Source organism: Macaca nemestrina, chromosome X, assembly GCF_043159975.1.
Source record: "Macaca nemestrina isolate mMacNem1 chromosome X, mMacNem.hap1, whole genome shotgun sequence".
Taxonomy (NCBI): Eukaryota; Metazoa; Chordata; class Mammalia; order Primates; family Cercopithecidae; genus Macaca; species Macaca nemestrina.
In genome coordinates, this window is record NC_092145.1 from 37,002,522 (window position 1) to 37,027,864 (window position 25,343).

At 36.9% G+C, this 25,343-nt stretch overlaps 1 protein-coding gene across 5 annotated transcripts in view; it reads right to left on the reverse strand.

Moving 5' to 3' along the window:
* Positions 1 to 508: 508 nt before the first annotated feature.
* The window catches only part of LOC105468378 (dedicator of cytokinesis 11), a 189,492-nt gene continuing 164,657 nt past the window's right edge, over positions 509 to 25,343 (reverse strand). For 4 of the 5 annotated variants that reach the window (XM_011718493.3, XM_071089250.1, XM_071089249.1 and 1 more), the window contains 9 exons: positions 23,508 to 23,614; positions 15,159 to 15,281; positions 10,561 to 10,674; positions 9,876 to 10,022; positions 5,924 to 6,134; positions 5,368 to 5,558; positions 4,823 to 4,923; positions 3,396 to 3,534; positions 509 to 964 (listed from right to left, as the gene is read on the reverse strand). In XM_011718493.3, coding sequence (XP_011716795.2) covers positions 845 to 964; positions 3,396 to 3,534; positions 4,823 to 4,923; positions 5,368 to 5,558; positions 5,924 to 6,134; positions 9,876 to 10,022; positions 10,561 to 10,674; positions 15,159 to 15,281; positions 23,508 to 23,614 — 1,253 coding nt within the window. In that variant the 3' untranslated portion in view covers positions 509 to 844. Of the gene's footprint in view, positions 965 to 1,110; positions 1,129 to 3,395; positions 3,535 to 4,822; positions 4,924 to 5,367; positions 5,559 to 5,923; positions 6,135 to 9,875; positions 10,023 to 10,560; positions 10,675 to 15,158; positions 15,282 to 23,507; positions 23,615 to 25,343 lie in introns of all 5 variants that reach the window. The other variant, XM_071089251.1, reaches the window with a different exon arrangement.

Sequence of the window (25,343 nt, forward strand, 5' to 3'; positions counted from 1 at the left end):
GAGTGCAGTGGCGTGATCTCGGCTCACTGCAACCTCCACCTCCTGGGTTCACGAGACTCTCCTGCCTCAGCCTCCTCGGTAACTGGGATTACAGGCATGCAACACCATGCCCGGCGAATTTTTGTATTTTTAGTAGAGAAGGGGTTTCACCATGTTGGTCAGGCTCGTCTTGAACTCCTGACCTCATGATCCGCCTGCCTCAGCCTCCCAAAGTGTTGGGATTACAGGTGTGAGCCACCGCGCCCAGCCTAAGCTTGGTATATTTGTAAGTATATCCTTTCCTTTTGAAATTTTCCTGTTAAATAATGCTTTTAGTTCCTTTAGCCCAGCCTTGACTACTAATTGGCAAGGATTCAAATGATCTCCCCAATTTTAAATGTCCACGTATTATGGAAATGTTACCAATTTTCTTCTCCTCCTACCAAAGATTACTATGATAATGAATTGAGCTTCTTGTCAAGAAAAATGCTAAGTTCAAAGTATTATTTCTTTCACTTCTAATTACAAATAAGTTTTACCTTTTATTGTATTCCATTATACAATTTTACATAGTACCATTATTATTTTAAGCAATAATTAAGCAAATTGAACTACTGTTTTTGAGCTCTACTTTTCAGCATATAGATTTACCTAAAAAAGTACAAACCAAGCACAGTGGTGCAATTTTCCAGGCACTTTCAAGTTGCTTATTTACAAATACGTAAGCACCCTGTTGGAACACATGAAAATTTTGGTGTCAAGAAGAAACACTCCATGTATATCAAATCTTTAAATTTTAACATTTGCACAGCTCCAAATATTCCTGAGAAAGGTCAGTCTCATTGTCACGTACATCTGCATTTCCTCACACTTCAGCGTATCTTGGGGAACCATAACCTCGGTCACTCGATGTACCACTAATTGCACAAAATACATGTAATGTGTTGCTCATCCAGGGAGAATGCATCGTGTCTTCTTGTAATATCTAAAACAAAAGAAATCAGCATGGTTATCATGAAGCCATTGCCAAAAAAAGAATGTGTATATGAAATTGCAGGCATATTTCAATTTATCACTGACACTTAGTTATTTAAAAAGACAGAAAGCAGAGGGAGCAAAGAATAACATTACCGACTTAAGTCTTCACAGCTGTATTACAAAGGCAGCATATCAAAAAAGCAGAAAATACCTAGTTACTCATTAAGAAAAACAAAGACTGTAAAATGCAAAATTCAACAAAAAGCGAGGTAACACAATCTTTAAAATATTGTTTAACGGATGGTTATAACAAGAGCTCTAAACGGTAGACTCTGATATGAGTTTATGAATGATCTAACACAGTGGTTCTCAGAATCATCTATGGGACTTTTGAAACATGCAGATACCCATGTTCCTTCCCTGGAGACTTGAAAATAATAGCAAATGAAGATAAAAGTCTGAAGTGTACATTTCTAAAGACACACTATAATTGTATAAGCTAATTGATATAGAAGATTTTTCTTGGAAAGGAAGAACTTTATAAATATAAAATTTAAAGATTGTATTCCAATAAGTATATAAACATAGATATTCATATTAGTTTAAATATTTTTTAAATGATCCATTTTGTGTAATCCAAAGAAAAGGCAACAGAAATCTTGTACTTAAAGTAGATTGAGGTAAAAAACGGTAAATACATTATATCCAGTCTCTTTACCATAAAGTCCTAACTTAGGTCTCAAGCTTTCAATACTTGGTTCTCAAGTTAGTTGTGAAACTGCAGTATTAAGCCCACAGACTGATCTATAGTGGCAGTATTGAGACATATCATTTGTGTTGCTACAAATCATAAGGCTTAAATAAAATTTATAATAGAGAAATTTCCTCTTACAAAAATATTAACTTGTGACACTAATCTGAAAGCATACTAGAATATTAAGAGATGAATAATTGATTATCTATGCTGGTCAGATGTGACAGGCAAGGAGGGTACTTATTGCTAAGAAATTACGAAACATACTCAACAGATGCTACAATGACCACCCCCAACTCTATCTAAGAAAACTGCAATTTATAGCTTTATGACAATATAAATCCTTTTAAAAATCAAAAGCAGCCAGGTGCAGTGGCTCACGCCTGTAATCCCACCACTTTTGGAGGCCGAGGCAGGTGGATCACGAGGTCAGGAGATCGAGACCATCCTGGCTAACATGGTGAAACCTAATCTCTACTAAAAATACAAAATATTAGCCAGGTGTGGTGGCACGTGTCTGTAGTCCCAGCTACTCGGAAGGCTGAGGCAGAAGAATCACTTGAATCCAGGAGGCGGAGGTTGCAGTGAGCTGACATTGCGCCACTGCACTCCAGCCTGGGCGACAGAGTGAGACTCTGTCTCAAAAAAAGAAAAAAAAAAAAAATCAAAAGATTGAATTTTTTGAAAGGACTATATACTCTGGTATTCTGTAACAGATTACATTGAAAGGGGACAAGAAATATCCAGCCATGACTTTTTGTCAAGTAATCGTTTATGGAGCTCAAGAGAATATTTCAAATTTCAGTACACATTAACACTTGTCTTATTTTTCCATATTAATATATGCCTCAAAGTGTATGACTACAAAGTGGCTCTCTCTTATATGAAACTCAATTCACTATAAAGTCAACATTTGCCAAAAGTAAGGCACACCCAAGTATGGTTCATAATGACAGGATGGCTTGCATAAATATAAGCCAATAGAAACTAAGAGTTTTCTTGGTTAGCTATCAATACATAATATTAAGAATCTAAATTATTGGTCTCTATATCTAGGAGAAATAGCCATGTTTTATAGGAATAACTGATACAGACAAGTGGGATTTGAAAAATCCATGCTTCAAAAGGAAAACAAAATTTTATAAAATGGCCACTCAGAATATCTTGATCACAGTAATAACAGTAAACTGAATAATTTGTTTTCAATTTGAATAATTTAGAGTTCAACACTAGGTCATGCAGTTGCATGCAAATGAAATAACTGTAATCTAGTAGATATTCACTTAAAATAGCATGTGCAATTGTCTTACATCTTTTGTGAAGGAGGAATTTTTGCTGCTTTTTCTGTGCATTATGAGGAATAGAAACTCATCAACTAGATAGTTTCTAAAAACAAACTATGTAGTCTATTTGATAATGGTATACCTCAGTTCAACCTCTCGCTTCTAATGACACTGGAGCACAAAAAACAAAATGGTTTCTTACTGATAATCGCATCACTAACCACTTCAGATAATTGCTGCAAATTTTATTTGTATTGTATCACTTAAATGATTAAAGATAATATGGAAAAAATTTAAAATATAGACTTTAAGGTTATGCATTTTGAACCATTATATTTTGCTAAGCAACAATTTCGGGACCCGCAGATCATGTTTTCAGTTTCAGTCACCCTAATACTTGCCTGCTCATGGATAATGTCAGATAATTCTTTTACCATGTCTCTGAAATTTGACTTTAGCCCTTCATGGTACTCAACTTGATCTTCTTTAATTAGCCGCTCATTTAGTTCAAGTGCAATGCTGCATGCTTGTATAAATTTCCTATGGATGAATATCAAAGATAAAGGTTTTGTTATTTATTCTTAGGAAGTCTCACTGACAATCCACTTGGTAACTCAGTTTAGCCATGGCTTGCCTAGAAAGAAGATCAGAATCCTCTCTTTTCTCACCATGCATTTATTAATGTCTCTTCCTAAATCTGAAATGCCTTCTTTCCTTTCCACCTTTGCCTTATGGTTTTGTTTCTTATCTCCTTCAAGACTTGGCTCAAAACACATACCCTCTGGAAAGCCTACTTGCTCAATCATTTACTTGGCATTCTATCAGCTAAAGTTGTGCTGACATTAATTTGCACCTGTAGATAATGAGTCATTCATTCAAAAAGAATTTATTTTGAGCTTACTATGTGGCTAGTACAGTGCTGGGTGGTACAGGTATGAAGGATCTTCCCTGGGCTGCTAAGGAGAACAGAGAGTTGATGACCTATCATAAAAGTATTTTTCCATTATTTCATGTGTTTATGTTTAATGTCCACAATTAGAGTGTAGGTCTTAGGGGACAAAGTACTTCACTGTCCATTTGTTTTATATCCCTGTCATAGCAACTAATAGTCTTTTGCATGTACCAGGCATTAATAAATACTGGTGAATGAATGACTACTAGTTACTCTGCACCCTGGAACAGCTGATAAAACATAGACAGGAAAAGTAAACAAAATAAGTCGGGAGCAAATGAGTGGATAGGTTATCATCTTTCTCCTTAGTCCATATTACTCAACTGTTTCTCTTCTTCTGAATGAAAACTTTTATATATTAAAGATATGTCTCTAATGTAAGAGCATTCATACATGCCTTAGCTTACAGAGCTGCTCACTGAAGACAAGATATTGCATGCCCTAGTTTGGCAGTGTCCAAGTGGAAGTAAGGACAGGGGATTGGAGTGAGCATATGCAATCTTTCCTGCCCCACTTCTATTCCTACCCCAAATGGTCTGAAATGCTGTAACAGGAGGTCAACTGGGTGAAGAAGGAAAGCACATAAGGAACATAGGCTTGTGTTTGTGTCACTTAAAATATCCAAAGCAATATAGTAAACTGGAAGATTTAATATCTTGGGTCACTAGGGTATTGTTAATGTCCTGCAGGATGAAACAGATCACACATTTTCTCATTACTTAAAGTGCCCTTAGGAGGTCACTTAGACATTGTAAAAGACCACAGAGAATATCCCTTTTTGGAGGGGTATCATTTGGTCAATACTTTGCTGTTTTTTAAAAGAAGAAAATAGAGAAAAAGAATACGGGTCTAACCTGAAAACTATAAACCACTTACCTAAACATGTCTTTCAACTCACTCACTTTCTTAGGTGGATACTTGCTAGCTTGGCTGTCATTTAAGAAAGCTCTTGCATATGCTAATGGACCAGCATTGACCTACATTACAATAGAAGAAAAATTAGAGTGTTTCCAGAATGCAATAATCAAAGAAGTTTTGGCATTTCTCTTTTTTATTAAAAATCCAAAAATATACAAGAAATCCATATCTGAATAATATATGCTTATTACAAGTTTATTTCGAAAAACCATTAACTAAAGAAAATAATCTACAAAGATGATACTCTAGTAAGTGAGTGATTTCTGATATGTACATACAGGGCTTCGCTACAGTCATCAGACTTATGTTAAAGTCCTCTGACATAACACAAAACTTATAAAAATTCAATGTAATATCTTCATTAAGTGAATAAAAAATAATGCACAGGTTTTTACACTCAGTAAGTGCCCAACACACAATTACAATTAATGCTTGCTCTGTGCCCTTATAAAAGCAAAAGAAACATCAAGAAACATTTAACACATGTTGGACGACCAGCGTACCTGCACAGAAACACAGCCTTGCAATTTAAGTTGGAGCTGAATCATGTCCACATCAGCAGAGGAGCAAAGCTTTTGCAGCTCTGCAGTTTTGTCTTTTATTTCATCAGTGGCAACATCAATTGGTTTTAAATTAATCTGCTGTTCACAGTTAATAGGAATCCTCTTCTTCACGTAGGGAAACGAGTTTGAAGCTATTAAAATGTTAAGATTGATTTACTGTCCTTAGAAAATCATTTGTTCAAATAGCCAAATTAAAGAAAAAACTCTACTGTGCTTAACTCTCCCCATGCTTTATCTAGAAGATGACTGAGGGTCCCATATAGTACTTCAGGATTCAGAGAGAAATTCTCTTTATGAGACACCTCTGGGCAATCATAGATGACATATGGAAAAATGATGGTTTATCACATGGACGTGCTTGTGCTAACTTGTAACTGAACAGCAGAACAAATAATAATTAAAATTTCAGTTATATGGTCCAGCTGGCCAGCTGCTACTCGTGTATACTGAAAAAGACCAAGACAAATAAGAAGTTAACATGTAAAACTGTACTTACTTGTCAAGATTGTACGGCGTTTGCACTGTTCTTCTATACAGCCCTGTTTTTTGCCTGATAAAGTGTAAGGGGCCTCGAAAACAAATCTGCTGATATTATGATTTCTTTCAAACTCGGTCTTTCTTTCTGTGAGTTCTTTGTCATCAAAGTAAGGCTTCACGTAAGTAACTTGTATATGAGCATATTTTGGATCAAGCTCTTTGGCATTTACCTATAAAATAAGAAAGGTTTTTTAAAAAAATTTAATTTATTATTATTTTTTTAAATCCTATTCAATGGAAGGGAAAAGGAGATAAGGTAACCTACTAACTTCTTTGAGACCAAGTGAGGAACATTGCCATTATAATTGTGTTTCCAGTAAAGGGGGGGTCTTCATTCTTTTTAAAAATCACTTACTTCTGATTATAAAGAAGTTATAGCAATCTATTTGGAGACTACAGAAACATATGGAGAAATTAAAAATTACTGTAATTGGCCGGGCACGGTGGCTCATGCCTGTAATCCCAACATTTTAAGAGGCCGAGGCAGGCGGATCACTTGAGGTCAGGAGTTTGAGACCAGCCTGGCCAACACGGTGAAACCTCGTCTCTACTAAAAACACAAAAATTAGCTGGGCAGGGTGGCATGCGCCTGTAGTCCTAGCTACTCAGGAGGCTGAGGCAGGAGAATCACTTGAGCTTGGGTGGCGGAGGTTGCAGTGAGCCGGGATTGCGCCACCGCACTCCAGTCTGGGTGACAAGGTGAGACTCCGTCTCAAAAAAAATAAATAAATAAAAATAAAAATTAAAAAAAAAAACAACTGTAATCCTACTACCCAGCAATGACCATTATTCACATTTTTATATATTTCCTTCTAATCTTTCTTCTATGTATATGTATTCAGAAAATTGAGGTCATACTAAACATTGTTTTGATTGTGCATTATGTGAATTACACCTCAATAAAAACACAGGTATCATAGCTTATTTATTTATTTATTCTGAGATGGAGTCTTGCTCTGTTGCCCAGGCTCAAGTGCAGTGGTGTGATCATGTCTCACTGCAGCCTCAGCCTCCTGGGCTCAAGTGATCCTCCCACTTCAGTTTCCCATGTAGCTGGGACCACAGACATGCACTACCACACCTGGCTAATTTTTAAATTTTTTTTTGTAGAGGCTGTGTTGCTGAGGCTAGCTTGGAACTCTTGGGCTCAAGTGATACTCCTGCCTCAGCCTCCTAGTGTTGAGATTATAGGCATGAGCCACCATGTCTGGCCAACAGTTTGTACAATAGTCACTTTTAATGGCTATATGGATAAATGTGACTTATTGGACCATTCTCTCATTAGTGGAGACAGGCTGTTTTCCAACTTTTTGCTATTGTAAATAAAGTTCTGATGAACATCCTTGTATTTAAAACTGTGTGCACTTTTTTCTGATTTTTTCCTTAGTATAAATTCCTAGAAAAGAAATTGCTTAGTTAAAAGATTTACATGGGGCCAGGTGCAGTGGTTCATGCCTGTAGTCCCAAGGCTTGGGAGGCCAAGACAGGAGGACTGCTTGAGCGCAGGAGATTGAGACCAGCCTGGGCAACATAGCAAGATCCTGTCTCTAAGAAACATAAAAAAGTTAGCTGAGGTATGGTGGCAACACACCCGTACTCCCACCTATTCAGGAGGCTAAGACAGGAGGATTGCTTGAACCCAGGAGTTTGAGACCAGCCTAGGCAACATAGTGAGACCCCATTGCTACAAAAAAAAAAAAAAAAAAAAAATCACAAGAAACAAAAATTAGCCAGGTGTGGTGGTACACACCTGTAGTCCCAGCTACTCAAGAAGCTGAGGTGGGAGGATCGCTTGAGCCCAGGAGGTCAAGGCTGCGGTGAGCTGTGATCCTGCCAGAGCACTCCAGCCTGGGCGACAGAGCCAGACCCTGTCTTGAAAGAAATTAAAAGCGGCAAGGCATAGTGGCTCAGGCCTGTAATCCCAGAACTTTGGGAGGCTGAGGCGGGTGGATCACTTGAGGTTAGGAGTTCGAGATCATCCTGGCCAACATGGTGAAACCCCATCTCTACTAAAAATACAAAAATTAGCCAGGCGTGGTGGTGGGCGCCTGTAATCCCAGCTATTAGGGAGGGTGAGGCGGGAGAATTGCTTAAACCCAGGAGGCAGAGGCTGCAGTGAGCCAAGATGGCACCAATGCACTCCAGCCTGGGCAACAGAGCGAGACCCTGTCTCGAAAAAAAAAAAAAAGAAAAAGAAAAGAAAAAAATATGTATCTTGATAGGTTCATATGGACACTTACAAATCTCTCGTGCTTTTTAATGCCTAGGTGGTTATATCCATTATACGGGTAAGACCACCATTTCTTCAGCAAACGTTTAGACTGCTTCCAGGTTTTTGCTATATAAATTTTGTGGCAGTGAACAACTTTAACCATATATATTTATATACCATATAAGATAAAATGTTAAATGTGAAATTGCTGGGTCCAAGGACACATACATTTAAAATATTGGAAGACATTGCCAAACTCCTCTTCAAATTGCCTTTGCCCTTATGCAGATTTTGTTCTTTGGCAAGGGAAAAGAGTATTTTAAATTTTCACTTTCGCACATTGTGAAAACAATAAATATATTTTAAAAGCAGGAACTGCTTATTATGCCTGTTGCCTATAGGGAACTACTAAAACATGATACATAACAAACATCAGGGGTCCAGCCACCTGATAGTGGTTTGTCACTAGCATTCTTTGGCCCAGTTTTCAGAGGCAGAATAAGGTAGAAAACTGCATGTTGCACAGAAAGTCTGACTTTTCGTTACCTTTCCATTTATACAGTAATCAATACTGTGGGAACAAGTCTAACACTATCTGGCTGCAAGGGGAGAAAATCTTCTGTTGTTTCAATGCAATGAAACAACACAAAAGAGTGAAACTGATAAGAAGTAGAGAGTGTTTGCCATATATTACGTTTGAAACTACCACCAAATCTATTTTTAAATGTCTTAGGTTTATGTTTAAGACAAAGTCATCTCCAAGAGATATATGTAAGTCTACAAAGTGAAGAGATTATTTTCATGGTAGACAATGAAGTGTCTTTACAATAGCCATGGGCTTTTTCACGATGGTGATGCTTCCTGCTAGCTTTTCAGTGTTCTGCATAGCACTGTGCATATCATAGTCACTCAGTAAATATTGCTGTGGATACAAATCTTCAATTTTATATGTCCTTCCTACCCTTAACAATCAGCTCTAAGTCTGGGCATACCCAAGGCAACTAAGGACAGTTAGGCATTCCTACAGTGCTTCCCCCAAATCCTGTCTATAGAGAACTATGCATTTCCTAGGAAAGGGCCTCTCTTGCTACGATGTAAGCCTTCTCACTAAGCCTTGGCAGGGCCCAGAGGGATGGATAACTTTTAGAGCAAGGCTCAAGGATCTCTCCTAAACCTATTTCATTGCAAATGTTAACTACAGTCACTATTACTGAACCAAGGACATCTTAGAGTAAAATGTGTGCTCCGAGAGGATTTTAATCATGATGTAATGGAGAATCATGATGTACAATAGCATTTATGATAATATCTAACCCTTTAGTGAGCACGCTAGCTTGTTATTATTAGCGAATGCTTTTTATGTACCAGGAAAGTGATTATACTTTCCGTATATTAACTCATCTAATCCATACAACAACCTCATGAGGAAAATACTACTATTATTATCTCCACTTTATTACTAAGAACGATGAAGCACAGAGAGTTAAGTACCTTCCCTATGGTCACACAGCTAGTGCGTGGCAGAGAGTAGAGATTTGAAACCTGTTATCTCTGACTCCAAAACCCCTGTTCTTTCTTTTATTATCTGGAAAGCTCTATTTTCATGCTTCTCTACCAGTTAAAAAAGGAAAAAGTCAGGAGCAATGTACAATGCCTGGAACTAGCAAATAATGATTTCAAAATGCAGGGTATGTGTTACCTTGTCTGAATCCTGAATTATTTTGACATTCTCCATGCCAAACTTTTCACCATAAAGTTTAACAAGTCTCAAGGAAATTTCTGAGAGGCCAGTGAGCTTTGGTTCTTTATAGATGTACTCCTTTCCATCTTCTTCTTCAAAAAAAGACTATTATAAAGTTAAACAAATAATAACTTATAAATAATATGAGCAAACACAACATGTAAAGAAAATCTATTAAATAACTAGTAATAATATCTTTGAAACACATTTTGAATAATATTACTAAAAGTCCCATGCATGTATTTACCCTTTGAACTTCAAATACATGAGAATTTTCAAATTCCTGATAATTTTCAAATTTATAATCATATAAACATATGGTCTGAGGAAGATTTCCAAACTAGGTTTTTTCCTTCCCTGTACACTTACCTGTTTTTTATTTAAAAGTTTTAACTACTATATATTTAATATGTACTTTAAAAAGCTTAACAGAAAATGAAGCTGACAGAAATCAAAACCTCTGTCGTATTCTGACCTGAAGGATTTAGATATGAGAACCAAAGTGAACTTTATACATACAAAAGAGGCTCTCTGCTGTTGTAATAGGCACTCTATCTGGACAGAATCCTAGCTGCTACAGTAAACTAGTAATTCAAAGGTGAATGTTTAAAAAGGAAAACGTTATGAACTCAAGTACACTTACTTGGCCATAAAAGGCAACTCTGAAGAAAGTGCCTAAAAGTCTCTTTTTTGTGTGCATAACTTCCAGAATTTTTGTGTAAGCTCCATGAAGAGTTCTATAAACTTGAGTAAGTTTCTGAAAAATAAAAATATACAAATCAGCTTTGTTTTTTTGTTTAATTACTAAATGTCTTCAAGATGAATGTACAAGAATAAAAAGCACCAGTATATTCTTTTCAAAATGGTCTTGGTGGGGTCATTCCTACTCATCTCCCTTTGTAACAATTAGACAGTCCTCAACAACTTTAGGTCTAAGGGTAGAACTTAAAATGGTAAAATAACACTGTATTTCTTTTTAAAAGAAATTTCTTCTAAAAAAAAAAAGGGGAGGAGCTACATGTGCAGAAAGTGCAAGTTTGTTACATAGATATATGTGTGCCATGGTGGTTTCCTGCACCTATTGGCCCGTCCTCTAAGTTCCCTCTCCTCACCCCCCACCCCCCACCCCACAACAAGCCCTGTGTGTGTTGTTGCCCTCTCTGTGTCCATGTGTTCTCATTGTTCAACTCCCACTTATGAGTGAGAACATGCGGTATGTGGTTTTCTGTTCCTCAATAACATTGTACTTTTTAATATCATGCTTCATTTTATTCACATCTCAATGGACATTTTTAATTTTGAAATATTGTATTATCAACTACTATTTTCTACAGGGTCTCAATATTTTTAACTGAAAGGGCAGCCAAATGCTTTGCTTGAGCCCTCAGGTAGAGAGACATGAGAATAAACAATCCACGTATTTAAAGAGGAAAATAAAATGCAAATATAACAATAAGTAATGGTGTAAGCTGCAGTGAGGGCTGCTTTTATGCAAGTTCACAGATATTTCCAAAGGATATGTTTTTCTGCACTTCCAGAAAAAGAGAGCACATTGTGTAAAGAACACTATCAAAAATGTGAAAGATGACCTACAGAATGGAAAAAAATATATGCAAATCAAAGATCCGATAAGGGTTTAGTACCCAGAATATTTAAGGACTTCTTACCACTCAACAACAAAATATATGCAAACCAATTTTAAAAATGGGCAAAGGATCTGAATAGACATTGCTCCAAAGAAGATGTACAAGCAGCCAAGGACACGAAAAATCACTCAATCTCACTGTCATTAAGGAAATGCAAACCAAGACAATGAGGTGCCACTTCACATGCACTAGGATGGATTTTACAAAACAAAATAAAATGAACAGAAAATAACAAATGTTGGTGATGATATGAAGTAATAGGAATCCTAGTACACTGATGATTGAAATGTAAAATGGTACGGCCACTGTGGAAAACAGCTTCGTGGGTGTCAAAAAGTTAAACATAGAATTACCAAATGATCCAGCAATTCTACTCCCTAGTATATATTCAAGAGAATTGAATTATATATCCACATAGAAACTTGTATGTGAATGTTTACAACAGCACTATTCATAATAGACAAAAGGTGAAACAACCCAAATGCCCATCAGTGGATGAATGGATAAACAATCTGCAGTGTATCCATACAATGGAATCTTACTCAGCCATAAAAAAGAATGAAGTTCTGATATGTGCTACAACTGATACATGAACCTCTAAATATTACACTAACAGGCCAGGTGCGGTGGATCACGCCTGTAATCCCAGCACTTTGGAAGGCTGAGACAGGTGGATCACTTGAGGTCAGGAGTTTGAGACCAGCCTGGACAACATGGTGAAACCTCATCTCTCTTAAAAATACAAAAATTAGCCAGGAGTGGTGGTGTGCACCTCACAGCTTGGGAGGCTGAGGTGTCAGGATCACTTGAGCCCAGGAGGCAGAGGTTGCAGTGACTGAGATCGTGCCACTGTACTCCAACCTGGGTGACAGAGTGAGACTGTGTCTCAATTAAAAAAAAAAATTGCTAACTGAAAGAAGCCAGACATAAAAGGTCACATATTATACTACAGGTTGAGTATCCCTTATCTGAAATGCTTTGGACCAGAAGTGTTTGGGATTTTGAAATATTTGCATTGGACTTACCAACTGAACATGTCTAATCTGAAAATCTGATATCCAAAATGTTCCAGTGAGTATTTCCACTGAGCACCATGACCATGCCCAAACACTTTCAGATTTGGGAGGATTTATGATTTCGAATTTTCAGATTAGGGAGGCTCAATCTGTATTCCTTTTAAATGACACATCCAGAATAAGCAAATCCAGAAAGCAGGTTAGTGGTTATTGGAAAGTGGGAGTGGGGTGGGGAGTAATTACTTAATAGGTATGGAGTGTTTTTCTGGCGAGTTTTAAAACTAGAAAGAGGTGGTGGGTGCACAACACTGTGAATATATTCAATGCCACTGACTTCTATACTTTAAAATGGTTAATTGTATGTTATATAAATGTCACCTCAATAAAAAAGGAAGAACACACAAGCTTCTTTCTCTAAAATTCTTCCCATATTCTATTTTACAATTGAGCTCAATTGGAGGGAAATCTTCCTTACCTTGGCTGCTATCTCTGATAGTTTTCAGCTCATTCCATAGAGATACACTGGAAAAGCATAAATCAGTGTTCTATTTTTTGGTTTTGTTTTGAGATTGGATCTTGTTCTTTAGCCAAGGCTGGCGTGCAGTGTCTCAATCATAGCTCACTGCAGCCTCAATCTCCTGGACTCAAGCAATCGTCCTACCTCAGCCTCCCAAATGGCCGGGATCACAGGCGTGCACTACCACGCTCCAGCTACATCAGTCCTAAACACAATTACTTCATCTATACAGAGTGCTAGGGGATTTATACAGACCCTTACACCCCTCCAAGGAAATAGGAGTAGTTCCCCTACAGAAAACATAATTTTCTTTAATGTGTAGAGAAGATATATTTTTCTTTCTTCCCTATTGGTTGGCTAAGTAGCAAAAGGCTCCCTGGGTTTCTAAAAGCCAGAACTTCCTTCATCCTAAGAGTCAGAAAATGGGGACTTTATTTTGAAATTACTACAAAGGTTCTTCAGATGTAATGCTTTGATAGGAGGGGTAATGGCAAATCTAGTTTTGTCTCATAGGCTATTCTTTGCCATCTGTATGACCTATACTTAACTTCAGCTTATTACCATATTCACTTGAATTCTACTATGAGTTTTCAGGCATGCCCCATTTACACCAAATGTATGGCAGAAAGAGAGGAAGACCTAGAATCTAGGAAGAAAAAGTGAGTTTGATCAGAGCCAGTTTGGAGGAGAGACAAAAACACTGCTCAGATTATATTAAATCTATGTGTGTTCACTCTTAGAAACTGTCAACAAGGAAAGGCCTAACTGCTTTACTTAAGAGTAAATTGCCTTGCTTTTTAAAAATGGCTTGAATCCTAAATCATCCCTTCCCAGTACAGCAGCAATAGAAATTATGATATGGACTAAGAGACGTGAATATTTAAAAAATCATGTTTAGTGCTGGTAGCAATTGCTGTTCATGATACTACTATTCTTTATTAACTATACTTTATCAATAGTTTATTTGGCAAGTCAAAATTTTAAAATTCTCATAATAGGGCTATTACTAGTGTATTATTACCCACCCCACTGTCATCTGCCAGCACCTTTAGTTTCTCCACTGAATTATAAAGAATACAATCATGTCTATGCCTCTTCCCTGGGTAACATGGAAATTTGACAGCTTTTTAAAGTGAAGGTTTAGTGAAAACAACACTGATTATTTTGTGCTCTGACAGAAAGAGGGGAGGGTGCTAGATGAAAATATTTTCAGGCCCATCACAGTGGCTCATGCCTGTAATCCCAGCACTTTGAGAGGCTAAGGCGGGAGGATCACTTGAGGTCAAGAGTTCGAGACAAGCCTGGCCAACATGGTGAAACCCCATCTCTACTAGCAATACAAAGATAGTGGGGCATGGTGGTGCATGCCTGTAATCCCAGCTACTTGGAAGGCTGAGGCAGGAGAATTGCTTGAACTTGGGAGGTAGAGGTTGCAGTGAGCCAAGACTGTGCCACTGCACTCCAGCCTGGGCAACACAGTGAGACTCCATCTCAAAAAAAAAAAAATTTTTTTTTTTTCAGAACCACTGGTCTAATTTAAATCTCAATTTCTATTTTGGATCTTTTAGCCTTAATTTCATTCGGAAAACATAAATGAATATAAGGTAGGACTTTTTAAGTTTCACTTTATTTTCTTTTCATAAGCAGGACCAAAGGAAGTTTTATGTTGTTTTTAATTGACACACAATAATTGTACATATTTATGGGGTACAATTTATGGGGGGAATGTTATTTCCATACATGCCAACATTGTGTAATGATCAAAACAGGGTAATTAGTAAATGTATCATCTCAAACATTTATCATTCCTTTGTGGTGAAAACATTAAAAAAATCTTAGGATTTAATAGCCTTTTTAGGGATTGTCACTTTGAAATTGGACAAATGTGTCAAAATGATAGACTATCTATATTCTATGATAAAATACAAAAGTCATAATCTAATGAACCTTATATTCTTCAGAGGACACCGAGTAGAATAATAGTAACAGAACTATATTACTGTTTTCCCTAAAACCAAAATAAAATACGTAAGTCAATGATAAAAATGTTCAAATTGTCTACCTCAAACTCACGACGTTTCTCATAAATTGGAATGATCAACTTGGAAATCTCAGAAATTATTTCATAACGTTCTGCCTTCCATAAGCCATCCACACATTGTTCTAGCAACTCCAGCAAGACTTCCTGCATTAAGAGAAAAATCCAATTAGGAATTAAAAATAGTTTTAGAGTTTTGGGCAAATAAATTCTGAAGCATTTCAAGTTGGTAGAAAACAAACAGATGGTACTAAATTCAATGAGATGCACAAAAGGAACATACTTGTGTGACAATATTTTATAAATCAAATATTTAAAGTATTTAAAGTTAAAAACATTCTTAAAAATATAAAATTGATGTTAACAATAGTAAACTATGATTATTTTGTTTATTCACATAATGAAGATGTTAACTACAGTTGCAAATGTTAACACATAGAGAAAGAATATTTTTAAAAAGGGAATATATTGTTTATTCCAAATTGAGGATGTCTGAATGTCTAACATCCATTATTTTTTATATTAAAACAATATTTACCCATATCGGTCTTAAGAAAAATTGACAACATTTTCAAATATTGTGTTGGTGATTTAGGTGTTTATTAAAATGATTCGATGTTTTAAATTTTTTTTTAGTTTTTATTTTTGTGGGTTGGTATTAAAATGATTCAGTTTTGATAAAGAACACTTCCCAACTGATGGTTCTAAAATTACTGAGAACGATAGGATAACAGCTCAAGATAGAGATCACCAGCCCTGCCAGAATAACAGTTGCTATAAAACTCTTTTGTGAACCATCATCTCATGTTCTCAACCATGAAAACATGAAGCCAATTACTGATGCTACCCATAAGTCATAACAGCCTGTTTCTATCTTAAAGAGATGCACTTCAGACCTATAGAACTGATCGCTAAAACAGCTCTTCCCGTATGTCCTTTAGAAAATCGAATTCATCATCTAGCTCTTATACTTGTGTTTCCTATCTTGCCAGTGGCAATACCCTATAGACCCTTAGGTAGCAAACTAAGCGCAGTTTTGACTTGATCATCTGTTATGGGCTGAATTGTGTCCCCCAAAAAGGTAAGTTGAAGTTGTAACCCCAAGCACCTCAGAATGTGACCTTATTTGAAAACAGAGTCATTGCAGATATGATTGTTGAAGCAATACTGGCATAGGGTGGGCCCCAACCCAGTATGACTGGTATCTTTATATGAAGACAGAGACACACAGGGCAAACACCATGTGACTACAGAGGCAGAGACTGGAGTGATGCAGCCACAAGTCAAGGGAAGTCAAGGAACGACTCTTACCACCAGAAGACAAGGAAGGCTTCTACCCAGAGTTTCAGAGGGAGCATGGCCCTGACAATTTGACTGCATATTTCTAGACTCTAGAACTGTGAGACAATAAATTTCTCTTGTTCTAAGCCACCTAATTTGTGGTACTTTGATGTTGCAGTCTTAATGCTACAGCCTGAATGTTTGTGTTTACTCAGAATTCATATGTTAAAATCCTAACCCCCAAGGTGATGGTGTATTAGGAGGTGGAGACTTTGGGAGATGACTAAGTCATGAGGGCAGAGCCCTCATGAATGGGATTAGTACCCTAATAAAAAGAACCCCAGATAGTTAGCTCACCCCCTTCCACCACATAAGGGTGCAGTGCGAAGATACCATGTATGAATTAGGAAGTGGATCCTCACCAGACACCAAGTCAGCCAACACCTTTATTTTCACCTACTAAGCTTCCAGTATAGTGAAAAATACATTTCTGTTGTTTATAACCTACCCAGTCTCTGATATTTTGTTACAGAAGCCCAAATAGGCTAAGATATCTATGAAACTATCACACCCTCTTTCTTTACTCATTCTATAATGAGTTCATCACCAAGTCCTGCCAGTTTTACTTCCTAAATATTTCTCATATCTGACCCTTTCTCTCCATTTCTCTTATTGCTAAGGTGCAAAATTTCCCTATTTTTTTTTCTTAATTTATCTTCCTGCCTCCAGTCTTGGCCCTTTCAAATACATCTTCCACACATCTGCCATAGGGTTCTGATTAAAATGCAAACCTGAGCGTGTCACTCTCCCTTTCTTAAAATCTGGCAATGGCTGCGCATCACTCACAGAACAACGGACATGCTCCTTCATGTGGGACACAAAGCTTGCAATGATGTGGCTGATACTTCCATAATCTCATCATTCATCATACCAAACTTTGTACTTTATGTTATAACAACAGTGAACTAAGTAGTTTCCCTGAATCACAATGGTGTGTCTTAGCTTTATGTCTTTGTTCAGGCTGTGCCTTCCTCCCTTTAATCCCTTCTACTTGGTTAATCTCTTTAAAACACTTTAGGTATCACCTTTTCCAGGATCCTTCTCCTTATCAATACAGGGTAGGCAAGACACTACACATCTTTTTTTTATTTCATTAATTTTTTGGTAAGGATTTATCACTATATTTGTACATTATTTACATATTATCTACATATCTGACTTTTCCAATAGGCTGTGATTCTTTGAGAGTAGGGACAATATTTTACTTATATTGGCTTTTCCAGTAATTATTTTAGTGTCACTGGATAGTATATGTGAAATAAATGTTGCTACTTGAATAAAATATCTATATATTAATGCCTGCTAGCCAAATTAAAATTTCCAGCAATTTTGGGACAAACATTGGGGGAATTAAATACAAGGTACACACTTAGTATGAATTATCCCAGGAATGTAAAGTTAGGTTACAATTTAAAAAAATGTAACATACAACCACATAAACTGAATAAAAGAGAAAAATCATATCTCTTTCAATAGATGCAGGAAAAAAGCATTTACAACACTTAACATCCATTCATGATATTTAAAAAGAACTCAAGAAACAAAGAACAGAAGAGATCTTCCTCAATCTGATAAAAGGCATTTACTAAAAATCTAAAGGCTAGACATGTTTCTCCTAAGATTGAGAACAAGTTAGAATGTCTGCTCCCACCACTTATATCCAACATTATGCTGAAGGTTCTAGCCAGTACAATAAGGCAAGAGAAAGAGAAAAGACATACAGGATTAGAAAAAGTCAAATTGTTCTGTGCATATGGCATAATTGTGTATGTAGAAAATCCTAAAAAACATACAAACTACGGAAACTAATAAGCAGACTTAGTAAGGTTGCAGGACATAAGAGCAACATACAAAATCAATTATATTTCTATATACTAGCAACAACATATTAAAAAATGAAAATGTAAAAGCAAACAATATTATTTACAGTAGCATCAAAACATCACATATCTACCAATAAATCTAACCCAAGACTTCTACCCTAACAACTACAAAATATTATTGGCAGTTAAAGATAACCCAAATAAACATTCATTGATTGAGAAATTCAATATTGTTAAACTCTCCACTCTCAGGCTATTTTGAGGATATAGAAAAGACGATTCTAAAGATTATATGGAAATTCAAAGGATGTAGAATAGCCAAAACAACTTTGAAAAACAATAAAGCTGGACGGCTAACACTACCTGATTTCAAGACTTAAGTTATAGTAATCAAGTGTGATACTGGCATCAAGATGGGCAATGGAAGAGAACCAAGAATCCAGAAATAGCCCACACAAATATGAAGAAACGAACTTTTGACCAAGGTGCCAAAGTAAATTCAATGTGGCAAAAGGAAAGTCTTGTTTTTCCCCAAATGGTATGTACCACCTAACTGTCCAGAAAAAAAAAAAAAAAAAAAAGCTTTGACCTCTATCTCATTCCATGCTCACAAATGAACTTTAAATATATTACAGACCTAAACAAAACTCGGAAACAACGTTTCTAGGAGAAAACACAGGACGACACTATCAGGATCTTGAGGTAGGCAAAGATTTTTGGGACCAGATACAAAAAGAACAAATTATTATAAAATAATAAACTGGATTTCATCAATTACAACCAAAACCACAATTTTCTGCTCAACCACAGACTCAATTAAGAAAGTGAATGGACAAGTCAGAAGCTGGTAAATAAATATACAACACACACATCTTGACAAAGGATTTATATCCAGGAAAGAGCTCCCACAAAACAACAATAAAAAGCAGGCAATGTGATTTCTAAAATGGATAAAAGACAAACATTTCACAAAAGAAAATATAAAAGAGGCCAATGAACATCTGAAAAAGTGGTAGACATCATCGGTTACTAGGGAAATACAAATAAAAGCCACAATGAGATGTTGATTCACATCTAATATTAATAGAATGGCTAAAATTTAAAAAGATTAGCAATATCAGATGCTAGGGAGGATGTGGGGCAAATAGAACTCTCATCTACTACTGGCAAACAGTATAAAATGGTCCAACCACTTTGAGAAGCTCTTCGGAAATTTCTTAAAAGTTAAATATATATCTTCCCTAGGATTCAGCAATGCCACTCCTAGATATTTACCCAAGAGAAAAAAAGCATATGTCAACAATAAGTCATAGACAGGAATGTTTAAAGTAGACTTATTCATAACAACCTGAAACTGGAAACAATTCAAAATCCCATTAACTGAATGGATTTAAAATTTGTATATCAAGAAAATGGAAAAGAACAAACTTTTGATATACCCAACAATATGGATGAATCTCAAAATATTAGGTTAAACAAGAGAAGTCAGATAAAAAAAAAAAGGTACATATTGAATGATTCCATTTATATGCCATAAAAACTAATTCATGGTGATAGAAATCAGATGGTGAAGGTGGGGAGCCTGACTGGAAATGGGCACAAGGGAACCTTTCCCGAAGGAATGGGCATGTTCTATTTTTTTGTTTCTGATTACATGGTTACATGGGTGTATACAACTGTCAAAATTCATCAAATTGTTTAAGATTTTACTATGTATTAATTATATAATTTTTAATTTTATTTTTGAGACACAGTCTCATTCTGTGGCCCAGGCTGCAGTGCAGTGGCACGATCTTGGCTCACTGCAACCTCTGCCCCTGAGGTTCAAGAGAGTCTTGTGCCTTAGCCTCCCGAATAGCTAGGATTACAGGCCTGTGCCACCACACTCAGCTAATTTTTGTATTTTTAGTGGAGACGGGGTTTCACCATGTGGGATAGGCTGGTCTTGAACTCCTGGCCTCAAGTGATCTGCCTGCCTTGGCCTCCCAAAGTGTTGGAATTACAGGTGTGAGCCACCATGCCCAGCCCAATTATATATTAATTATATGTTTAAAATCTATTGCAGGGGCACATGTCATCAGGACCTCCTGAGGTGGTGTCATGGGTAAAAAAAAAAGACTGTTGCAAATCAAGTCAGAAATACATTTTTGGAAACAAGTTACATTGCATTATTACCAGTTTAACTCACATATGTAAATACAAGCACTAAATGGACAACAGTTTGTATTTTTCATTTCAATGTAACTTCTAAATCAGTGTTAGTTTTTTTTTTTTAATTGGCTAGGGTATAAGGAAGAAGCCTTATTATGCAAACTGAAACATAAAGTGGCACTTGATAGAACATGATTCTACCTGTATATATCAAATAAAAGTATGTATAAATTACTCGTAGAACTCAAAAGATTTCCAACAAATGTGTTTATACATAAAACTAATTATGGTTTTTGATTATTAAGAAAAGTTACTGCTCTCCTTAAGAGTATAAAAAAGGGTTGAGCTCAAAGGTGTTTCTATGAATACACTGAAGCTACTGTTTAGAAGGCAAGGATATAAGTTCAATGGTACTGAACCAGTTAAGCCCCATGAAATCCTCTGAATCTTTCTGCTGTCAGCCTGTAAAACCTGCAGGTCTCTGGGAAATCATCTAACTAAGATCCAGAAGCATGAATTAACTTGTCCAAGGCTACACAGTCAAAAATCGAGCTGGAATAAAAATTCAAGTATCTTGTGTCTCTGTTATGATCAATTAATTCGGCAAACATATTTTAAGTATCTATCCTTGTAGGTTCTGAGGGTAAAAGGACACCAACTTGCCTTTAAGAAATCTCACTGCCAAGTAGGTCAATGATAAAACCTGACATTATTCTCACACTTCATGACTTTTTAAGTTTTCACATGTATTGTGAAGTGACCACAATAGTATTATTGTCCTTATTTTACTGATAGGGAGAGAGACTATGTATAAATAGTAGGTAAAGCTTCTAGGTGGATCATTAAATAAACCAGAGCTAAGTTGAGATTTGTGTATTTTTAAAAATCAACTCATAAAGTATTTATGAAGTATGTCACTGTAATTTTAATCTCATTGTTTAATACAAGTTTTTTAAGAAATGTAATTTTATGGCACTATAACTGCAATCTCTGCTTTTCTGTGTTTCTTTCTTGTTTTCTATGTTCACACTCTTTGTGAACTTTCCCCCATGGTTCAGTCCTTGATTCTCTGGTCTTCACTCACTGTATTATGTCTAACATTCAGTCTGCTTTGGTTCTCATAAGGATATGACTTCCAGATGTGCATTTCTAACCCTAAACTCTCTCCTTATATTCAGTTCCATATTTCTTTTTTTTTCTTTTTTGAGACACAGTCTCACTTTGTTGCCCAGGCTGGAGTACAGTAGCACAATCCTGGCTCACTGTAACCTCCACCTCCTGAATTCAAGTGATTCTCCTGCCTCAGCCTCTCCAGCAGCTGGGATTATAGCCAGGTGCCACACGCCTGGCTAATTTTTGTATTTTTAGTAGAGCTATGTTGGCCAAGCTGGTCTCGAACTCCTGACCTCAGGTGATCCACCTGCCTCGGCCTCCCAAAGTACTGGGATTACAGTCATGAGCCACTGAGCCCGGTCTCAGTTCCACATTTCTAATGGCTTGATGGTTATTTCCACATTGATAAGCTTTCACTTCAAAATCAACTCACCTATAAAATGAAATTCATCATTTTTCTTGCAAAACCATCCATCTATCATTTCTCCTTAACCTCCAAATCTGAAATCTTAGAGCTACCTTTGACCCTTCCCCTCCCACAGCCAGCAAATCATCATCTTTTCCTCACACTGTTTCCTGAATCTTTCACTACCCTGGTTTAAGCCTTAACTACTCATATCTGGATAATTAGGGCAGCCTTCTCTCTAGCCCCTGCCTCTAGCTCCTATCCCTGTATCTTCAATACATCTCCCACATCATCACCAAATTAGCCTTCCTTCTTCCTTGCTTTCATGTAGTCATTATCCTGCTCAAAAATCTTTGAGGCCAGGTGTGGTAGCTCACGCCTGTAATCCCAGCACTTTGGGAGGCCAAGGCATGCGGATCATGAGGCCAATAGATCGAGACCATCCTGGTCAACATGGTGAAACCCCCATCTCTACTAAAAATACAAAAATTAGCTGGGCATGGTGGTGCACGCCTGTAGTTCCTGATACTCAGGAGGCTGAGGCAGGAGAATCACTTGAACCCAAGAGGCAGAGGTTGCAGTGACCCGAGACTGCTCCACTGCACTCCAGCCTGGCGACATAGCAAGACTCCTGAAAAAAAAAAAAAAAAAAAAAAAAAAAAGACTTTGATACCAATTCAATATTCTACTAAATAAAGCCCAAACATTGAAAGTTTCTCAAAATCTGGCCTCAACTAATACTCTTCTCTATGGGAACCTACTGCTATAGCCAAAAGGATCCACTTACTGTGCCTCAAACATGTCTTATACTTCCCTACCTCTTAGTCATGGTCTCTGCTCTTCTCCTGTCTCTTAGAATGCCTTCAGGCTGTCCTCATTCTTCCAGTCCCTCTCTGATCATACCTCCGCTAGTCTACCTGAGCTCTAAGGCATCTTTCACCTTTGACTTTGCATGGCACATATTGTCTATATTATTCAAATATTATTCAAAAGTCTTTTTTCCATTTCATGTACATGTATTATCTCTTCAGGTGGACCTCGGAGGTCAGGGACTAGTCATATCTAATTATTTAAAGCTCCTAGGTCACCAAGTCCAGGGCCTTGCTCTTAAGTTAATGTCCAATAAATCTTTGGTGGTTGATTTGACAGCCAAAGCTGTTTTCTATCCATGTGGCATTTAGAGCAGAAATTTTCCATTTAAAAATACTTTTGGACATACTCTGTCTTAGCTGAAGAAAAAAACAATGTTAACTCTATTTTTTATGGAAAAATTTCCAACATATGTTGACTCTTATCTAGTTACTGGGATGGTGACTTGAGGATGGCAAATGCTGCATTTCTAAAACTAGACAATGGGACCAGTTCAAGAGACAGGGTCCTCTAAACAGGAACATCTTTGGCCTGGACAGTTTTAATACTTAAAGTTCACTAACCCTTAGTTACCTTCAAAATTAGGTTAGCTGTAATAATTGTTTAATATACATGAATTTTATGAAGTGAAATTTATAAAACTGTCAATGCAGGCCCTGGAATCCTTACTTCACTATAATGGACATCCATCATCCCAGCATCTTCTTTCATTGCTCCTTCTTCATCTATATTGGGAGTAATTTTCTTGAAGGCTGAACATCCATTAGGAAATAATTCTGTGTGAATAAAAAAAACAGTGGAGTAAATTTATGAGAAAGCATTTAGTAAATAACAGTGAGCCTTACAGAGATGGGCTATTTAAAATAAAAACATAAAGAATCAAAGTCTTAAGTACAATTTTCACTTGCAAAAATTTTTTAATTTGTTTCCATCTACTACATATTTTATTAGCTTCTCCCCTACAAAGTGAGCTTAAGTTACTTATGAGTAAGTTTTATTCTTTGACTATGTATCATCTTCAATGGCTAGTATAGATGTTCACCTAGTACAATCTAAACATTTATTTAAACTTTGATCCTATATACATTTGTGTTCTATCATCTAAACAAGAGGGCAGGCACTTTTCAGGTAACCACTAAGTGATCTTTGGTAACCATGTCTAGTGCCTAATTTCACTGAGATGTGGGAGAGGAAGTGAGATGTTGGAGAAGGTCTGGCCTAGGACTTTTAAGAGTCAGGAAATAAAACAGATGGCAGGGATGAAGCATCCTAGAGAAAACAGGATGGGGCACTGAAAGAACCATTACTTTGGCGGTTACATAGACTCAGCTCTATCACTAACTGTGTGATTTTGTGCTAATGCTTATCTCCCTGGGACTATAAAAAGTTTTATCATCTATAAAACAGGAATAATAACTATGCTATAAATGAAATGTAAAGTGTTTAGAATGGAGCCTAGTACATAAGTACTCAATGAATTATTATTAGCAAATAAGCCTACCAGTAAATAAACTAGCCTTCTCAAGGTAGAATAAAATAATTGCTGCCAGCTGGACTCCTGGGAAGTAGGAAGTGAACTCAAGCTGAGAACACCTGCTGTAGGCTTCTGGACCAAATTGTCACTGTCAAGCAAGAGTCTAGGTGTAAAGGCCTCATGGTTCCCCTATAGATTCTAGACAGGGGAACATGTGTAAACATTCCTACTGTGTCTGCCTTGACCTTTATCTAAGTGGGCTGTACTTTTAGAGTTCAAGGAAAATTCTGCCTCTTTATAACATAACCATTGAAAAAGTTTCAATGAAAAAGTTTCCTTCCAATAGGAGCTAGTCTCACACACACACACACACACACACACACACACACACACACACACACACACACACAAATGGCTGTCGCAATCTACTGTTCTACAATCTAACAGTGATACTTACAAATAATAACCTTTACTTACAACTAAGTACTGGTAATCTTCCTGTTAGAGGTTGGGGAAGGAAGAAGGAAGGTTTAAAAAAATCAGACCTCAAGTTGAAGAGATTTCTCAGAATTCTGGTGGAAAAGAGGTTATATATCAGGGCTTGGATTTTTCCAACTCTTCTCGTCTAAATGAAACCTAATCACTAGACATATATCTTCTGGGTAAGATGCTTGACAGAACATGGGTAGGAACCACACATAGAAGTAGGAACCACACTTCTTTGAGAGAAAGATGAAAGTCTGCTAGGGGAAGATAGGGTTATTTAGAAACACTTTTTTTTTTTTTTTGGAGACAGAGTGTTACCCCGTCGCCTAGGCTGCAGTGCAGTAGCCTGATCATAGCTCACTGCAGCCTTGACTTCCCGGACTCAAGCCATCCTTCCGCCTCAGCCTCCCCAGTAGCTGGGACTACTGGTGCAAGTCACCACAGTCGGTGAATTTTTATATATTTTGTAGAGACCAGGTCTCGTCATGTTACCCAGGATGGTCTCTAACTCCTGAGCTCAAGTGATCCAACCGATCTCGGACTCC